Genomic DNA, 16,400 nt, shown 5'->3' with positions numbered 1-16,400 from the left:
TGCAAAAGTATGGGCACCCTTATCATTTTATTGATTTGAATACTCCTAACTACTTTTTACTGACTTACTGAAGCACAAAATTGGTTTTGTAACCTCACTGAGCTTTGAATTTCATAGCCAGGTGTATCCAATCATGAGAAAAGGTATTTAAGGTGGCCAATTGCAAGTTGTTCTCCTATTTGAATCTCCTCTGAAGAGTGGCATCATGGGCTACTCAAAACAACTCTCAAATGATCTGAAAACAAAGATTGTCCAACATAGTTGTTCAGAGGAAGGATACAAAAAGCTGTCTCAGAGATTTAACTTGTCAGTTTCCACTGTGAGGAACATAGTAAGGAAATGGAAGAGCACAGGGACAGTTCTTGTTAAACCCAGAAGTGGCAGGCCAAGAAAAATATCAGAAAGGCAGAGAAGAAGAATGGTGAGAACAGTCAAGGACAATCCACAGACCACCTCCAAAGAGCTGCAGCATCATCTTGCTGCAGATGGTGTCACTGTGCATCGGTCAACAATACAGTGCACTTTGCACAAGGAGAAGCAGTATGGGAGAGTAATGAGAAAGAAGCCGTTTCTGCAAGCACACCACAAATAGAGTCGCCTGAGGTATGCAGAAGCACATTTGGACAAGCCAGCTTCATTTTGGAAGAAGTTTCTGTGGACTGATGAAACAAAGATTGAGTTGTTTGGTCATACAAAAAGGCGTTATGCATGGCGTCCAAAAAAAACAGCATTCCAAGAAAAACACATGCTACCCACTGTAAAATTTGGTGGAGGTTCGATCATGCTTTGGGGCTGTGTGGCCAATGCCGGCACCGGGAATCTTGTTAAAGTTGAGGGTTGCATGGATTCCACTCAGTAACAGCAGATTCTTCAGAATAATGTTCAAGAATCAGTGACAAAGTTGAAGTTACGCCGGGGATGGATATTTCAGCAAGACAATGATCCAAAACACCGCTCCAAATCGACTCAGGAATTCATGCAGAGGAACAATTACAATGTTCTGGAATGGCCATCCCAGTCCCCAGACCTGAATATCATTGAACATCTGTGGGATGATCTGAAGCGGGCTGTCCATGCTCGGCGACCATCTAACTTAACTGAACTTGAATTGTTTTGTAAAGAGGAATGGTCCAAAATACCTTCATCCAGGAACTGATTAAAAGCTACAGGAAGTGACTAGAGGCTGTTATCTTTACAAAAGGAGGATCTACTAAATATTAATGTCACTTTTCTGTTGAGGTGCCCATACTTTTGCACCGGTCAAATTTTGGTTTAATGCATATTGCACATTTTCTGTTAGTACAATAAACCTCATTTCAATCCTGAAATATTACTGTGTCCATCAGTTATTAGATATATCAAACTGAAATGGCTGTTGCAAACACCAAAATATTTAGAACTAAAAATGATTAAGATTAATAGGGGTGCCCAAACTTTTTCATAGCACTATAAATAAATATATATATATATATATATATATATATATATATATATATATATATATATATATATATATATATTCTTTTTCTCCTTTTAGCATTCAGTTGCCAATCATACATCAGGCATCGAAGGCCAAGAAGCAGCACAATATAATTAAAACATTCACTATACACCCCATGACAGCTACACACAGGCTAACATATACTATATATCATCTCACACCATATTCTACACTAACATTCCTAAGTATGTATTTCAAAGACAGACAGCTGTGTTTGTTTTTTCTTAAGCACTGACTCTTTGTACCCAATTTACATTCACAATATACATTTGTTTTCTTAAATTAGGCCAAGGCAGGTGAAAACAATTATATATATATATATATATATATATATATACACACACACACACACTAGCCTCTGCCCACGACTTAGTCTGCAGGTTGTTGGAGTGGATGATCCGCCTATATTCAGGAAATTGCTGCCGTCGATGGTTTGCCTGCTCCAGCGTTTTAGCAGCTCTTAAGCTGTCCTGCTCCTGAACTTGTTCCTTGCGCCGTGCTTGTGATTGTTCCGGCATCTCAGCAACTCGCTGGGAAGCCATATAATGAGCGAGTTGTTGGTGTTGATGATCCGCATGCTCCAGCATTTCGGCAACTCTCAAGCTGGCCTGCCGCTGAACTCGTTCTCGCGTTGCACGCGTGATTGTTGCGGCATCTCATCAGCTTGCTGGAACGCCATATAATGAGCGTGCTGTTGGTGTTGATGGTCCACCTGCTCCTGCGTTTCCGCAGCTCTCAAATTGGCCTGGCACTGAAGTTGCTCTTCGCACTGTGCCTGTAATTGTTCCAGCATCTCACCAGCTCGCTGCGACGCCATAAAATGTATGTGTTGTCGGCATCGTTGATCCCCTTCAGCTCCGCTTGAGGAGAACTCTGTTGACTTCTGGCTACCTTCATAGCTCTCGTCGTTTGCAACAAATTAGATTTTCTCTTTCCAGGCATGTTTAAAATTGACAAACTGTCAATTTGGATTAAAGGTGTTTGCCCATGTCAGTTTGTCTGCACTGCCTAGAGCAGATCAGATAATATGCAAATGTGTGTACACAATGCACGTTAGTGTGTTTAGTGTGTGTTTACATAGAGAGATAACAGACTTGGGACCTGAGATAAGCTGCTGCAAGTGCAGTGTAATATAGTATGGGAACATAAATTCATAACAGTCATGAAGCCATGTCATTTACTGGGATAAAAAGTAGCCTATGTTTTAATCGAGGTTACAATCTATCCATGTTCCATATTTCATTCAAATCCATTCAGCCGTTTTTGCGTAATTGAGGAACAAACACACAAACATCCAAACTTTCACATTTATAACATTAGTAGGATATGTATTTACCCCTCATCTGTCCCCAGTACTTTGGGGTTCTCCCAGTGCAGTCTGATCCTGCTGCTTAGCTGTCTTCTTCTCTCGCTGTTCCTATTCCTTAGGCCGCAGCAATCACTTGCAGTCCCCAAGTGGAGTCCCTGAATGGAATTCGAACACAGGCCTATGCCTTCATATACATAGCAGAATTGTAGAGGCACTGACTTGTATTTAGCCCCTATAGACTTTTCAGGTAGGTATGCAGCTCCAGTTTAGGTCCATGGGGACTGAAACCAGATAAGTTCCCCTAGCAAAAGCAATAATCTGCAATGTATCAGTGAAAGGAAACATAGCCCCAATGTTTCATCCTACTAATATTATAAATGTGAAAGTTTGTGTTTGTGTGTTTGTTACTCTTTCACACAAAAACGGCTGAACCGATTTGGATGAAATTTGGCACATAGATAGTTTATAACCTTCATTAACACATCGGCTACTTTTTATTCTGGTAAATGACATGGTTTCACGACTGTTATGAATTTATGTTCACATACTATATTACACTGCTGTTGCCAGCAAGTCTCTCTCAGTTAATTGGAGACTGCAGAAAAAACTGCTCTGTTATCTCTCTATGTAATCACACAGCTAGCTAACTCTCAATCCATTGGGAACAAGTATTTGCATATTATCAGATCTGCTCCAGGCAGCCCTTTTAATCCAAATTGACACTTTGCCAATTTTAAACATGCTGGGGTAAAAAAAAAATAAAATCAAATTTGTTGCAAAAGTCTAAAATAACGAGAACTATGAAAGTAGCCAGAAGTCACAGACTTCTCCTCAAGCGGGACTGAGGAGGATTGAGCAAGCTAGGCGTCAAGCGGCTCTTAGAGCAGCCAAAACGCTGGAGCAGATGGATCATCGACGCCAACAATATGCTCATTATATGGCGTCCCAGCGAGCTGCTGAGATGCCGGAACAATCACAGGCACGGTACAAGGAACAAGTTCAGCGGCAGGCCAGCTTACGAACTGACGTAACACCGGAGCAGACATACCATTGACGGCAGCAATTTCCTGAATATAGGCGGATCATCAACAACAGACAAAGTGACGGGAAGAGGCTAGTCCAGGTATAATGAATTTCTGATTATTAAAATGATATGAAACAAGATTATTAAAGAAAAGGGGAACTATACCATGGAAGCTTGTAGCTGAAGGTAGACATTAAAATATTTTTTTCAGAAAAATAATGGATTTCTGTCATTTGTATAATGAGGAATTTACAGAACTGTACTTCTGATGACGCCACACCGTACAGACATTGTTGTACAGGCATCTCCTAGCTCTGAGCAGACGTAGCGACGCTGTGCATGGCATGTACAGCGTGAGACTTCAGCAGAATGCACAACACACTTATTTTAGATTTAAGATTACAAATAAATTTCACTTCCTTGGTTCCAGATGCACATGTTCAATGACTGGAAAATTAGTTTAGGTGTCATGGTGTATAACAGACTACTTGCAGAATGTTTTCGCGACAAGGATCACGTTTCAAGCAGCTTGTTAGGCTCATCACTTCCTCAAACTATGTTGTCACTGCTAGCGAGTGAGTGAAGAATCCAAGGCACAGTGACACACATAATCACAGACAGTTTTCTCTCCCCATGCAGCTCTCAGTAGGATTAAAGCTTATTATTACCCTAAATTGAAAGAACTGCAAACTTTAACTACAATTATTTTAATTTGATTTTATGCTTTCCGTAATGAAATGCGTGTCTTGTGTCAATCACGGTGAAATAAAACATGTATTTACTTAAGGATCACAAAACTATGTACAACAAAATCTATAGAAATCCATAATGTAAAACTACGCCGTATGTCCTGGAAGACTCGGTGCAAATTAAGACTCAATGTTTTCCATAAGGAGGTGACAGTGCATTAAACAAGCAGATATTATGCGCGCCTTTAAATGCGCAGTGACACATTTTTGGCTTAATGAAGGTTCAAGGATTTCGCATATCGTGTTATGTAGGCGTCATGAGATTATCACCATTTACACATCTGTATGGTAATGTAACATGGACTTGTGCATTTCTCCATAGCTTCTTACCTAGATCATGCTTGCCTAGTTCACTCTGTAACGGATCAAAGCCAACTTCTTCAGACTGCAAAGGATGGCTAGTTTGGGCCGCAGGTTCTTGCATTTTGCACTTCACATTAAATGGTTGCTCTAAAATAGAGAAGGGAAATTTGTGAATGACTCGGTAGGCTAAACATAAATGTTTAAAGGGAACATATCACATTTAATATATACTGAAATAGTGGGGTATAGAGCAGGAGGGGTTGATATATAGTTTGTGAGATACAAGTCAGTATATCTTGTCATTTATTCATTTCACTTTCTGCTGTTTGCATGGTTAGGTGATCCTATCAATGATCAATAGTCTTCCTGGTATGAGTGGGCATACAGAGACAAGTAGGACCGCCCACTGGACTCCCAAGTTTAGAGAGAGCAAGATTATTACAAGTCATACGGAATTTTTATTTTTTAATTTTTTTTATTACCCAACTATACATCTCTCTGCTCAACTCCTCCTGCTCTATAACATGCCGCTCACAGATAGAATTGGATAAAAAATTATTCAGGCATCATTATACGTCATATCATTGCTGAACATTCAAGAACATACAATTGTAACACTAATACAATTTTCATAAAGGTCCTTTCCAATTTTGAAGGAGTCTCCCTGGAGCAAACATTTATGACTGCCGGCAAACCCTTGACATGGTTTGTTACAACAGGAAGGAGTCGAACCTGTTCAACCACATCCAATCCCCTCCAACCGTCTGATCCCATAATCTAGCAGATGCTTATATCCCTCCCCTCACTGAAATAATTTTTACTATGCAGAAGTTAGGGATGAAGTTAGGATCCTGCTGACCAGTGGTTCGACCAGTCAGCAGAAGTTAGGGATGAAGTCAGGATCCTGCTGACCAGTGGGTCCTCCAGTCAGCAGAAGTTAGGGATGAAGTCATGATCCTGCTGACCAGTGGGTCCATTCAGCAGAAGTTAGGGATGAAGTCAGGATCCTTCTGACCAGTGGGTCCACCAGTCAGCAGAAGTTAGGGATGAAGTCAGGATCCTGCTGACCAGTGGGTCCACCAGTCAGCAGAAGTTAGGGATGAAGTCATGATCCTGCTGACCAGTGGGTCCACCAGTCAGCAGAAGTTAGTGATGAAGTCGGGATCCTGCTGACCAGTGGGTCCAACCGTCACTAGCATTATGGTCAACAAGTGACAGTGGCAACCAACTTCTGCCTGCAGTTCCCTGCATGTGTTGTATGTCAACACTGAAAGACCTGACAGCAATGAGAATCAGGAAGGGGTTGGGAACCAGATATATATATATATATATATATATATGATTTTTATTTTTTTCCCCCAAATAGTCCACTTTTGTCCAGCAGGCTTTAGCAATACGATACAGACTGCTATTTGAGACAAGCTGTACATTTTTCTAGAAACTGTAGATAGTTCAGAGTACATAGCTCGCCACCAGAAGGAAACGCCACATATAGGTAGTTACCCTGTAAGTCTGGATGTCCTGACTGCCCAATGGGTAGAAAATATGCAAATCTATTCTCCTGGATGGAATTAGGAGAACAGAGTGCACTCTGTACACCACCCTATAGAGGGCAGCATCCTTAACATCATGAACGAATCAGTATTTCTGTCCCAAAAGGAACAGATTCCCAGCTATGGACAGCGCAGGAATGAGCAGGAATGACTTGTAAGTCTCCGTACTGCCTATTTGGCACATGCTCTCCCTAATGTGGACGAGTGTCCCCCATACCCTGACTGCCCAAGTCATGTTTCACGTTTTTCAGACTTTGACGTGAAGTGCTGCCACCTATAGGTGGTACTGGGGAGACAGTTTTGCTCCTTTTACTATATTTTGTATACTAAGGGCTCGTGCACATCTGCGTTGTCCTCTCCGTAATGCAGGTTTCCGTTTCCTGCATAAAACAGAGCAGGAGACGGAAACCTGCAGGACTCTCTCACCCATTCATTTGAATGGGTGAGAAAGCTGTCCGGCCATGAGCGGCGGTGAGCGTTTTATGCTCTCCGCTGCGAATCCGGGTTTTTTAATCCAGACACAGAGTCGGACATGCAGTACTTCGCGGCGGAGAGTATAAAACGCTCACCGACGCTCATGGCCGGACCCGGTCTGTGCTTTCAGTCTTCTGGCATGCAGAAGACGTAAAGCACAGAACGGAGAGTAAAACGCAGGTGTGAACCTAGCGTCAAGGAGACCCATTAAAAGGGAAGACATTGCAGCACTTATTACAAGACAAGTGAACTTTGTCTGAATGCACCCTTAAGGCCTACAGGTTAATACCAGAAGACTTTTGCAGAATACTCAGGAGTTTCTCTATATGCAATCTGCTAGTATAATTTCTGAAGTGTCTTCCAATGTCATATATGGACCTCCCATGAAAGTGTATAAAAGATATTAGATTGCAAGCTTATTTGGTTAAGGTCTCATTTCCTGTTCAAAAACGTACTTAAAAATAGGGCTATATAATTGAAGGATAATAAATTCGATCAATGGTATGTTATTAAAGGAAAAATCGCCTCTGAGCAATGTGTCACTGAATGAAGGAGAACGCACTAGAATATAGAGGATGAGTTTTTAATGTCATATTTCAGTTCAATCAAGTAGTAAGTAAAGACTCTGGATTGCAGACAAGTAAGCCATGTGAGCTGATCTCACCATGCTTGACTTCTTGTTTCTGGACTATTAGACTGACTGCCCTCTTTCCTGTAATGATGAAAGTAAATTATTAATTTTCTGTGAGGCTGCTTACATAAAATTCTATCTGTATGCAATAAGCATAAAATAACCCAGGCATGTATAATTTGGTCATTAAACCTTTCCGTTATGTGCGCTCCCTGGTAAAGGGTTAACAGCCATCTTTCAGAAGACAGAAGCAGCAGATGGTTTCCCCGTGTTCATGATGATAAAGTTATGCGTGTATTGCAGGTTTTCTAGGTTGTGTACCTATTTTAGTGAATATGTTTAAATTCATGCAATGTGATAACTTATTCAGAACCATAAACAAGAACTTATCAGGAACACACTTTTTTTTTTGCTCCTTGCACCTGTCACCTTCCTAAACTACAGCCATTTTTGGAGAATACCAATATCACTAAATCGAAGAACAACTCCTGTAAAACTTTACTTTATCACCTAGATTTCATGTAATTTCTTTTTATAGATCATCTTTTAATATATCAAAAAACATGAGATCAATTGGGGGTCTAGGCAAGGACTTGTGTAACATAGAGGTCATCATATTACACCATTAGTGCCCCCCACTGTATAAGGCTCCGTAATGCCCCCACCGCATAATACTCCTTAGTACCCCCATGAACCGTATAATGCTCCTTAGTGTCCTCACCCACTGTATAATGATCATTAGTGCCCACACCCATAGTATAATGCTCCTTAGTGTCCCACCCACTGTATAATGCTCCTTAGTGTCCCCACCCACTGTATAATTCTCATTAATGCCCACACCCATAGTATAATGCTTCTTATTGCCCTACAGTATAAATGACCCTTCATGGTCCCCACACAGTATAATGCCACATTAGGAAGCATTTTTTACACATTTTTTTGTGTGTGTTTTAGGGCTAGTTCACATGTATTTGGGTGGTCGAGGAATTTGGTCAGGAAAAAAATCCATTTCAGGAATTAGGAAGATTTTTTTTTTCGTAGCGTTTTTTGACATGAGGCGGTTTTTTTGGAGCATTTTTTGAGACTTTTTTTTTTGTTTTTGAGGCATTTTTTTGCCAAAAAATGCACCAAAAAACGCTAGCGGTTTTTCCGCCTCCCATTGACTAGTATTGATTTCCTGATGCAGAATCCGCCTGAAGAAAGGTCATGTCGCTTCTTTTTTACGCTAGCGGAAAAAAAACCTAGTTGAAAAAAGAACGCTAGCAGTCTACATAGACGTCTATTGTGAGGGGGCGGATTTTGGGGTGGATTCCGCATCAAAATCCACCCCCTCTTGCCCCATGTGAACGAGCCCTTATAGTCAGATGTTTCTATTTATACAAACAATGCTGTAAATCTTGGATGTATTCTGCTGCTGTTCAGCTCTGACCTCAACTTCATGGCGCACCCCAGTCAATGGCTTTTACTAAAAGTAGTTGAGGCCCCTTGATATGGAGTATTATAGGGCAATTACTGACCTGCATTGATGTGCACAAAGAACTTCCAATGAGATAGAATCTTACTTTCCAGCTCCAGGATCCTCTGCCGGGGTCTCTTCACTCACTCAGCCCCTGCTCACAATAAGCTTCTATTCAGAGCCATAATATGCCACCTCTGTGAACTACAGTACGGTACCATCTTGCTAAAGCAAGATTTTAGCATGCATTTGAGTTTAGCAGGGAGGAGAAATGACACATCAAACAAGGGGAAAGAGCACAAATAGAAGTTTCATAATGATGACCTACCCAGAGGGTTCGTCATCAGTATGCAATGTCAGGGTTGGAAACATGCACCTCGAACAGATCATTTATAGTATCATATAGTAGCTCTGGTTGCCAGATACTGCTAGCAGATGGGCAGTGCATGCTGCTCCTATACAAGTAATAAGAGTGGGTCAGCAGCTCTGTCCACTGCATAACGGTGGTCCTGGTGAACTGCAACACCACTATTACTTGTATAGGAGAAGTGCTGCATACGCCGCCCCATCTGGCACCTGGAAGCTACTACAACCACATCAAATCATATTTGGGGCCAGGGAACCACTTTAATATATACAAAGTTTGATGAATTTCGTGACCATTTAAAGAACGATGAGTTGATGTTGCGTAATAGATTATTAATTTAAATTTAAGCTACATTTACACATACTAAATTTGGTGCGGTTTTCAATGTACTTTGTACTCGAGTATAAGCCGAATTTTTCAACACAGTTTTTGTGCTGAAAAAGCCCCCCTCGGCTTATAATCGAGTCAAGCAAAAAAGAAAAAAATTATTTTATTTTTTGGGGGAGGGGGGGTCTATGACCAGCCACAATAGTAATGTATATTATCTCCCATAAAATAGTGAAAAAAAAGAAGCTTTAAAAAAAATATATAATAAAAAAAATAATGTAAATAAAAGTTTTAAATCCCTCCTTTCCCTAGAATACATATAAAAGTAGAAAATGACTGTGAAACACAAACACATTAGGTATCCCTGTGTCTGAAAGTGCCCGGTCTACTGAATATAGGGTATCTGCAGTGCTCCTGTTCCGTCGGGAAGGGGTTAATAGGAGCACTACAGATACCCTATATTCAGCCAGGGTGAATTCCAAGTGGGGGAAAAATAAACTCAGTCCTCAAGCTCAGGGATGGAGCAGACAGACCTCCAAAACACTCCCTCCCCTTCCCCAGCACCTGCTGCACCCAAAAACTCCGACCATTTTAATTTTTGAAATTTTCCAGTAGCTGCTGCATTTCCCCCCCTCGGCTTATACTCGAGTCAATAAGTTTTCCCAGTTTTTTTAGTAAAATTAGGGGCCTCTGCTTATATTCGGGTCAGCTTATACTCGAGTATATACGATTAAAAAAAAATAAAAATAAATAAAAATTTTCTTGCTATACTTACACGAAAATCTAATGTTGCCAAACAACAAATAAAAGTAGGCCACTTTTTTCCCTCCAATGCTGAATTTTCTGACCAAAGAAACCAGATACAATTTATTGCAGCAAAGCCCAACCTAAGTACAAAGCGCTTATGAATCTGCTGCAGTAAAATTAGCATAAACATTTTATATGAATAATAGGCAACTTTAATAATTCATAAGTTTTTCCTGTTGATATTAATTCAAGGTTCATCCTAAATTCCTAAGTTTAGACTCCCAAATAACGCTACATATGGTATAAAGTAAGTTGATTAAGAATTAAAAATCAATTGTCTGAAAACTTTAATATTTAATACAGTTAGATTGTACGATAAAGTGGTTTTATTATTTATTTACTCCAGTCCCAACCAGATTAGTCTCGATAACTGTGGGGGGCCTGCATGTTGCAAGACAAATCCATTTACCAGGCCAAATAAATTATATATATGCCAGCATTTGTCTTTACACGTGTCATTCAATATTTAATATCACCCATTGATGCTGCCTCGAAACCCTAATCAATTCTTAGCAGCCGCACTTTGTAATAGTCAAATGTTTTCTATTTAATCTCTCTCATGTGGTTTAACATAGATTCTCAACACAGCAGGACACAATTATCGGTACGACTGCAACAAACAAACCTGAGGATAATATACAATCCTATGGCACGCAAGTAATGAAATACGTATGAAATTCTATCAACAGTATCTATAGAATGTAAAGATGGTATACAAAAGGCTGTACAGTGTGCAATCTGAACCTAAATTACAGGACCCATCTGTACATTTTATTAGGCCTGTAATGACCAGGCCTAATAGGGTCTTTATATGGCTCATTGCTGAAATACCACCACCATAGCCAAAGCAGTGTCAAAGAGAGCCTATGCCCTGTCTAAGCTCTTTGGGGTTTTCGCTAATCCTGGCTAATACTGTGGCTGGTCAGGTGCTAGCTATAGATGGCTCCCGCCTGTGATGCCACAGGTATTTTGCACTATACACCTATCTACACAGTCCAGTCCTATTAATATGACCACCGCCTACTTTTGACATCGACGTTAAATTACCAATCGCAGAAGGCACGTGTCATCAGCCATCTGGGTGCACTCATCATTGTGGAAGGCACGATTGATCAACACAAGTCTGCATCTATCCTTGTGGACCATGTTCACCCCTACATGCGAAATGTCTTTCCTCAGGATGATGGCATCTACCAGCAGGACAATGTGATGTGTTATAAAGCTCGCAGTGTACGTGTGTGGTTTGAGGATCACCAGGATGAGTTTACCGTACTCCCTTGGCCAGCAAATTCCCCAGACTTGTACCCAATTGAGAATTTCTGGGATAACCTCGATCGGGTTGTTCGCGCCATGGATGCTCAACCGCGTAACCTAACGCAGCTGGCCACGGCACTGGAGTTGGCATGGCTCAACATCCCAGTGAACATCATCACAACATCCCCTCTCTTCCTGCACGTCTCGCAGTGGTCCGCTCTGCCAAAGGTGGTTATTCTGGATTTTGACAGGTGGTCACATTAATGTGAATGGACTGTGTATTTTGTTTCCCTATATACCTGTGACAAAATGAAGGGCGGGGTTAAAAACTACATAAAGAAAATTATTTGGAACCATTTCCATATTAACCAGGCACAGCCAATGCATACAACTGTATTACAGGTCTTGGTCATCTAGACCCATAAAATTGTTTCCATAGATAGTGATGGGCCATTATGAATCCATAAGGAAAAAATGTGGACTATTGCAGCCTGGAACAACTGATCTGTGTACAGTCAGATAACAGACCCCTGCCAATCTGATACTTTTACTATGATTGTGGATTTTTCAGTGCGGGCAGAGCTTTTGAATACATACATGGTGTTTAAAGGCAGGCATACAGATTTTTATTACAAAGATTATCTTTGTATGTGCGTCCAAGAAAAATATTTCCAGCAAACCAAAAATTATAAAACTTAACTTTTACTGAAACATATGGAGATTACATCACCATTTGAAGAACACGAACATGGTTGAATATCTGACGCGTTTCAGGACTAGTATCTTATCGTCCCTTACTCATAGCTTTGTATATACTATTTTGATCTGTGAAAAACTACAATTTTATGAATAGGTAGACTGTAAAGTGTCGACCAAACCAAAACAATAAAGGTCTGGGACATCACTTCTCGCTCAATCCACCAATGTCACCACAGTCTGTTCAGGAGTTGGCAGATGCTTTAGTCCAGGTCTGGGAGGAGATCCCTCAGGAGACCATCCACAACCTCATCAGGAGCATGCGCAGGCGTTGTAGGGAGGTCATACAGGCACGTGGAGGCCACACACACTACTGAGCCTCATTGTGACATGTTTTAAGGACATTACATCAAAATTGGATCAGCCTGTAGTGTGTTTTTCCACTTTGGGGGTGACTCCAAATCCAGGCCTCCATTGGTTAATAAACTTGATTTCCATTGATGATTTTTGTGTGATTTTGTTGTCATCACATTCAACTTTGTACAGAACAAAGTATTCAATGAGAATATTTCATTCATTCATTCAGCTCTAGGAGGTGTTATTTGAGTGTTCCCTTTATTTTTTTGAGCAGTGTACTATAGAATCATCTCAATGAGACAAGAGCCTTGCTGCTATGACGAAACACGTTACAAATGATGCAAATGTTCCATGTTTAATAATCTACAAGTATTCTCATGGTGCCGGAATCACATTTATTCCTAATTTACTCTGAATCTGACTTTGCAATGCTTACTTCTAGGAAAACACGAGCCGCACATTGTAGCGATCAGTGCTATGTCATCTTCTAATGTAGGAATCATACTGTTTTTCTTCTTAATTAATAATGGCTGAAGTCTTAATGAGCATTTAGAATGCCGATATCCTTCTTGCCCTAAAATTGTGAAGTTATAAAAGCTATTTGTAAAATTATACTAGCAATTAGAAAAAGACAATTCGGTTCCCGTATTCCCCTTGCAGAATTATTTCCTGTCTTCTTTTAAGTTCACTCGTGGGACATCGCAAATTGCTCCCTGTTGCTTACAGTGCTGTTTACGGAAGAGAGACTGAGCACAGCATGGCTAGAAAGATATCTTACCCATGATACCAGCTACAAACCGCTCATTTACACTTTCTGCAGCCCGGCAGAGGATGATGACTTCACCTGTTACTGGCACAACAAGTGTAGACTTGGTAGTGATGGGGTTAATATAATGTGAACTAATCCAAATATATATATCTACCTGGCCTTATCACTGTGTACTTATTCAGAAGCTCTGCACTCACTGGAACAACACTCAGGTGTACATATATTACTTTAGGGGATATACTGCTATCCCTTTTCAGTACAAATCTTCTAATCTTAAATTTTCACCAAAAAACAGCAGAAAAATAATCATGATGACCTAAAATAAAAAACAAAAAAAAAAAAGTATTAATCTTAACACGTGGCTGTGTTTTCTCACCTTTACTCATGTTAATAAACAGGAAGCGTGCCTAAGGATATTATCTCACTGTGCGCATTGTCCTTTCATGCTGTGACATCACTTAGACCCGATTCAAATCCGTGTTCAGGTCATTCCGTTCCCCTCTCCGCATGAAAAATGCAGACAGCACTTTTCTCTTTGCATTTTTAGTGCGGAAACCATATGAACCCCATTATAGGCTATGGGGTCCGCGGGTTTCCTTAGGTAATCACTTTTTTACGCGGATAGGTTTACGTTCAGGGGGTCGCCAAGCAAAGTTCCCCGAACGGAAACCTGAATGCAGATGTGATATTACAATAACCTTGTTCTAAGACATCACCTAGTACTATATCCCCTTTTGTATGACTTCACAGCGTAAAATCCCGATTCCAGTACCGTCACTTAATTTGAGTCATTGCCTGTGCACTGTAAAATCTGTGTATTATTTCTGAATTGTAATGTGACTACTTACTATAATGGATACAGACAGTTATATGACTGTGATCCTTACCCCTGCAACTATGTCATTGGATATCATATTTATCCATATATAACTTAAATAGTGAATATCAACCGGAAATTATCAATTATTTACATTCCATTTATAGATTATACAGATCTTTAAAACCTTTTTGTTGGTTTTTAATTTTCCATATCTAGCTAGATAGACCATGGGCCATAGACACAATGGAGCAGAACACACCCTAATGACTTCTATAGGAGAGATTTCTAGGCATGCTCTGTGACCTCTGCAGACAGGGGAGCAGATAAGGTGTGAGATCACCTATTGTGAGTGCTGGAATCTGCGGCCATTAGTGTTCTGATATATGAGGGAGCAGTTGCAATAAAGAAAAAAAAAAAGGAAGTCTCAGGATAATATTTGGCTTAGTGGTTTGATTCAGAACTGAAGGATTTTAAGGGATTTTTCTTAAAATATAGACAAAAACCTAGAAAAATTGAAAAAAAAAAATCACCAAAAATTATGTAAAATATGTTTAACATAAGATTTGATACATAATTTTCTGGTGACATATTCCCTTTAAAGGGTATACTGTATATGTATTTGGGACACAAATTGGTAGAACGGTGGTTACCAGTAGGAGGATACACTGAGTATTAGCATGCATGAACGATTGGGGGGCCCTGGGCCAGCACAAGTTTCAGTACCTTATTCCTGGATATATCTGTGCCGTAGCTCACATGTATTGACAATATTCTCTAATGCGTCTTACTTGACACATGAATGCAGTCAAAAGAAATGTGAGTAAAAGCTCAACTTCATTTTATGTTTCCGCCTAATTTTTTCAAGATAAAATTAACCTTCCGATCAGAAGTAAAGATATTCCAAATGAAATAAAAGAACGGGAAGATATTCTGCGACTGAGGCTGCCTTAGGTCACTGTGCATGAAAAGCATGGAAAGTGCGGGCAAGGTGTTGCTGGGATGCACAGCTGCACGGGGATGTAAATAAGCCTTTCTACATTGCTCATTCAGTGCTATGGAAGTAGAAAATGAGATGGTAAAGAGAGGACACGCAAGGCACAAAATCTAACTAGCACGGGAAAATATTTTGACAAGTTGTTGTTCAACATTTTTGCCCTGTAATCCCTGTTTATACTGAATGACATAACTTTTTGTAACATGTTTACAGGAGATTTCCTGACACATAAATAAGCATCTGAAGGGAAAATGTATCTGAATGTATGGAGAAGACGACTCCCAGTGACTCTTTATGGATCTAAGGCCTGGTTCACATCTGCATTTGGTATTCTGTTAGGGAAGTCCACTTGGGGACCCCCTGAACAGAATACCGAACGCATTGACAAGCAGTTAGCTAAGAAACCACACGGATCCCATAGACTATAATGGGGTCCATGTGGTTTCTGCATGAATCATGCAGAGAGAAAAGTGCTGCTTGCAGTATGTTTCTCTTCGCATGATTCGTGCGGACACAGAGTGGAAACCACAAGGACCCCATTATAGTCTATGGGGTCCGTGTGCTTTCTTAGCTAACCGCTCTTTAATACGTATAGGTTTCCGCTCAAGGACTCTCCAAGTGGACTCCTCAAATGCACATGGGAACCAGGCCTTACTGAAATCCTTCTGATCACAACAGGATGACGTTTAACGTGAGTCTATCACCTCCCCCAACTATACTGAAGTACTACCACTGTATTATAGAGCACATAATAATAATAATAATAATAATAATAATAATAATAATAATAATAATAATAATACATTTTATTTATATAGCGCCAACATATTCCGCAGCGCTCTACAATTTGTAGGGTTCAGATACAGACAGATACAAAACAAAGAACGTCATTTCACACAATGGGACTGAGGGCCCTGCTCACAAGAGCTTACAATCTATGAGGTAGAGAGGATGACACAAGAGGTAGCAGGGGCGGCATTGCTTATACAGTGTTCAGACAATTTTGTAA

General features: G+C 40.3%; 1 protein-coding gene across 2 annotated transcripts in view; it reads right to left on the bottom strand.

Moving 5' to 3' along the window:
• Positions 1-16,400, bottom strand: part of TBC1D5 (TBC1 domain family member 5) — a 438,516-nt gene that overhangs the window by 276,684 nt on the left and 145,432 nt on the right. For both annotated transcript variants that reach the window (XM_075271425.1, XM_075271426.1), the window contains exon 4: positions 4,914-5,033. In XM_075271425.1, coding sequence (XP_075127526.1) covers positions 4,914-5,007 — 94 coding nt within the window. In that variant the 5' untranslated portion in view covers positions 5,008-5,033. The remainder of the gene's footprint in view (positions 1-4,913; positions 5,034-16,400) is intronic.

This window comes from Leptodactylus fuscus, chromosome 4 (genome assembly GCF_031893055.1).
Source record: "Leptodactylus fuscus isolate aLepFus1 chromosome 4, aLepFus1.hap2, whole genome shotgun sequence".
Taxonomy (NCBI): Eukaryota; Metazoa; Chordata; class Amphibia; order Anura; family Leptodactylidae; genus Leptodactylus; species Leptodactylus fuscus.
Note: the sequence above shows the minus strand (reverse complement) of the source record. Positions and strands in the feature narration are given on the sequence as shown.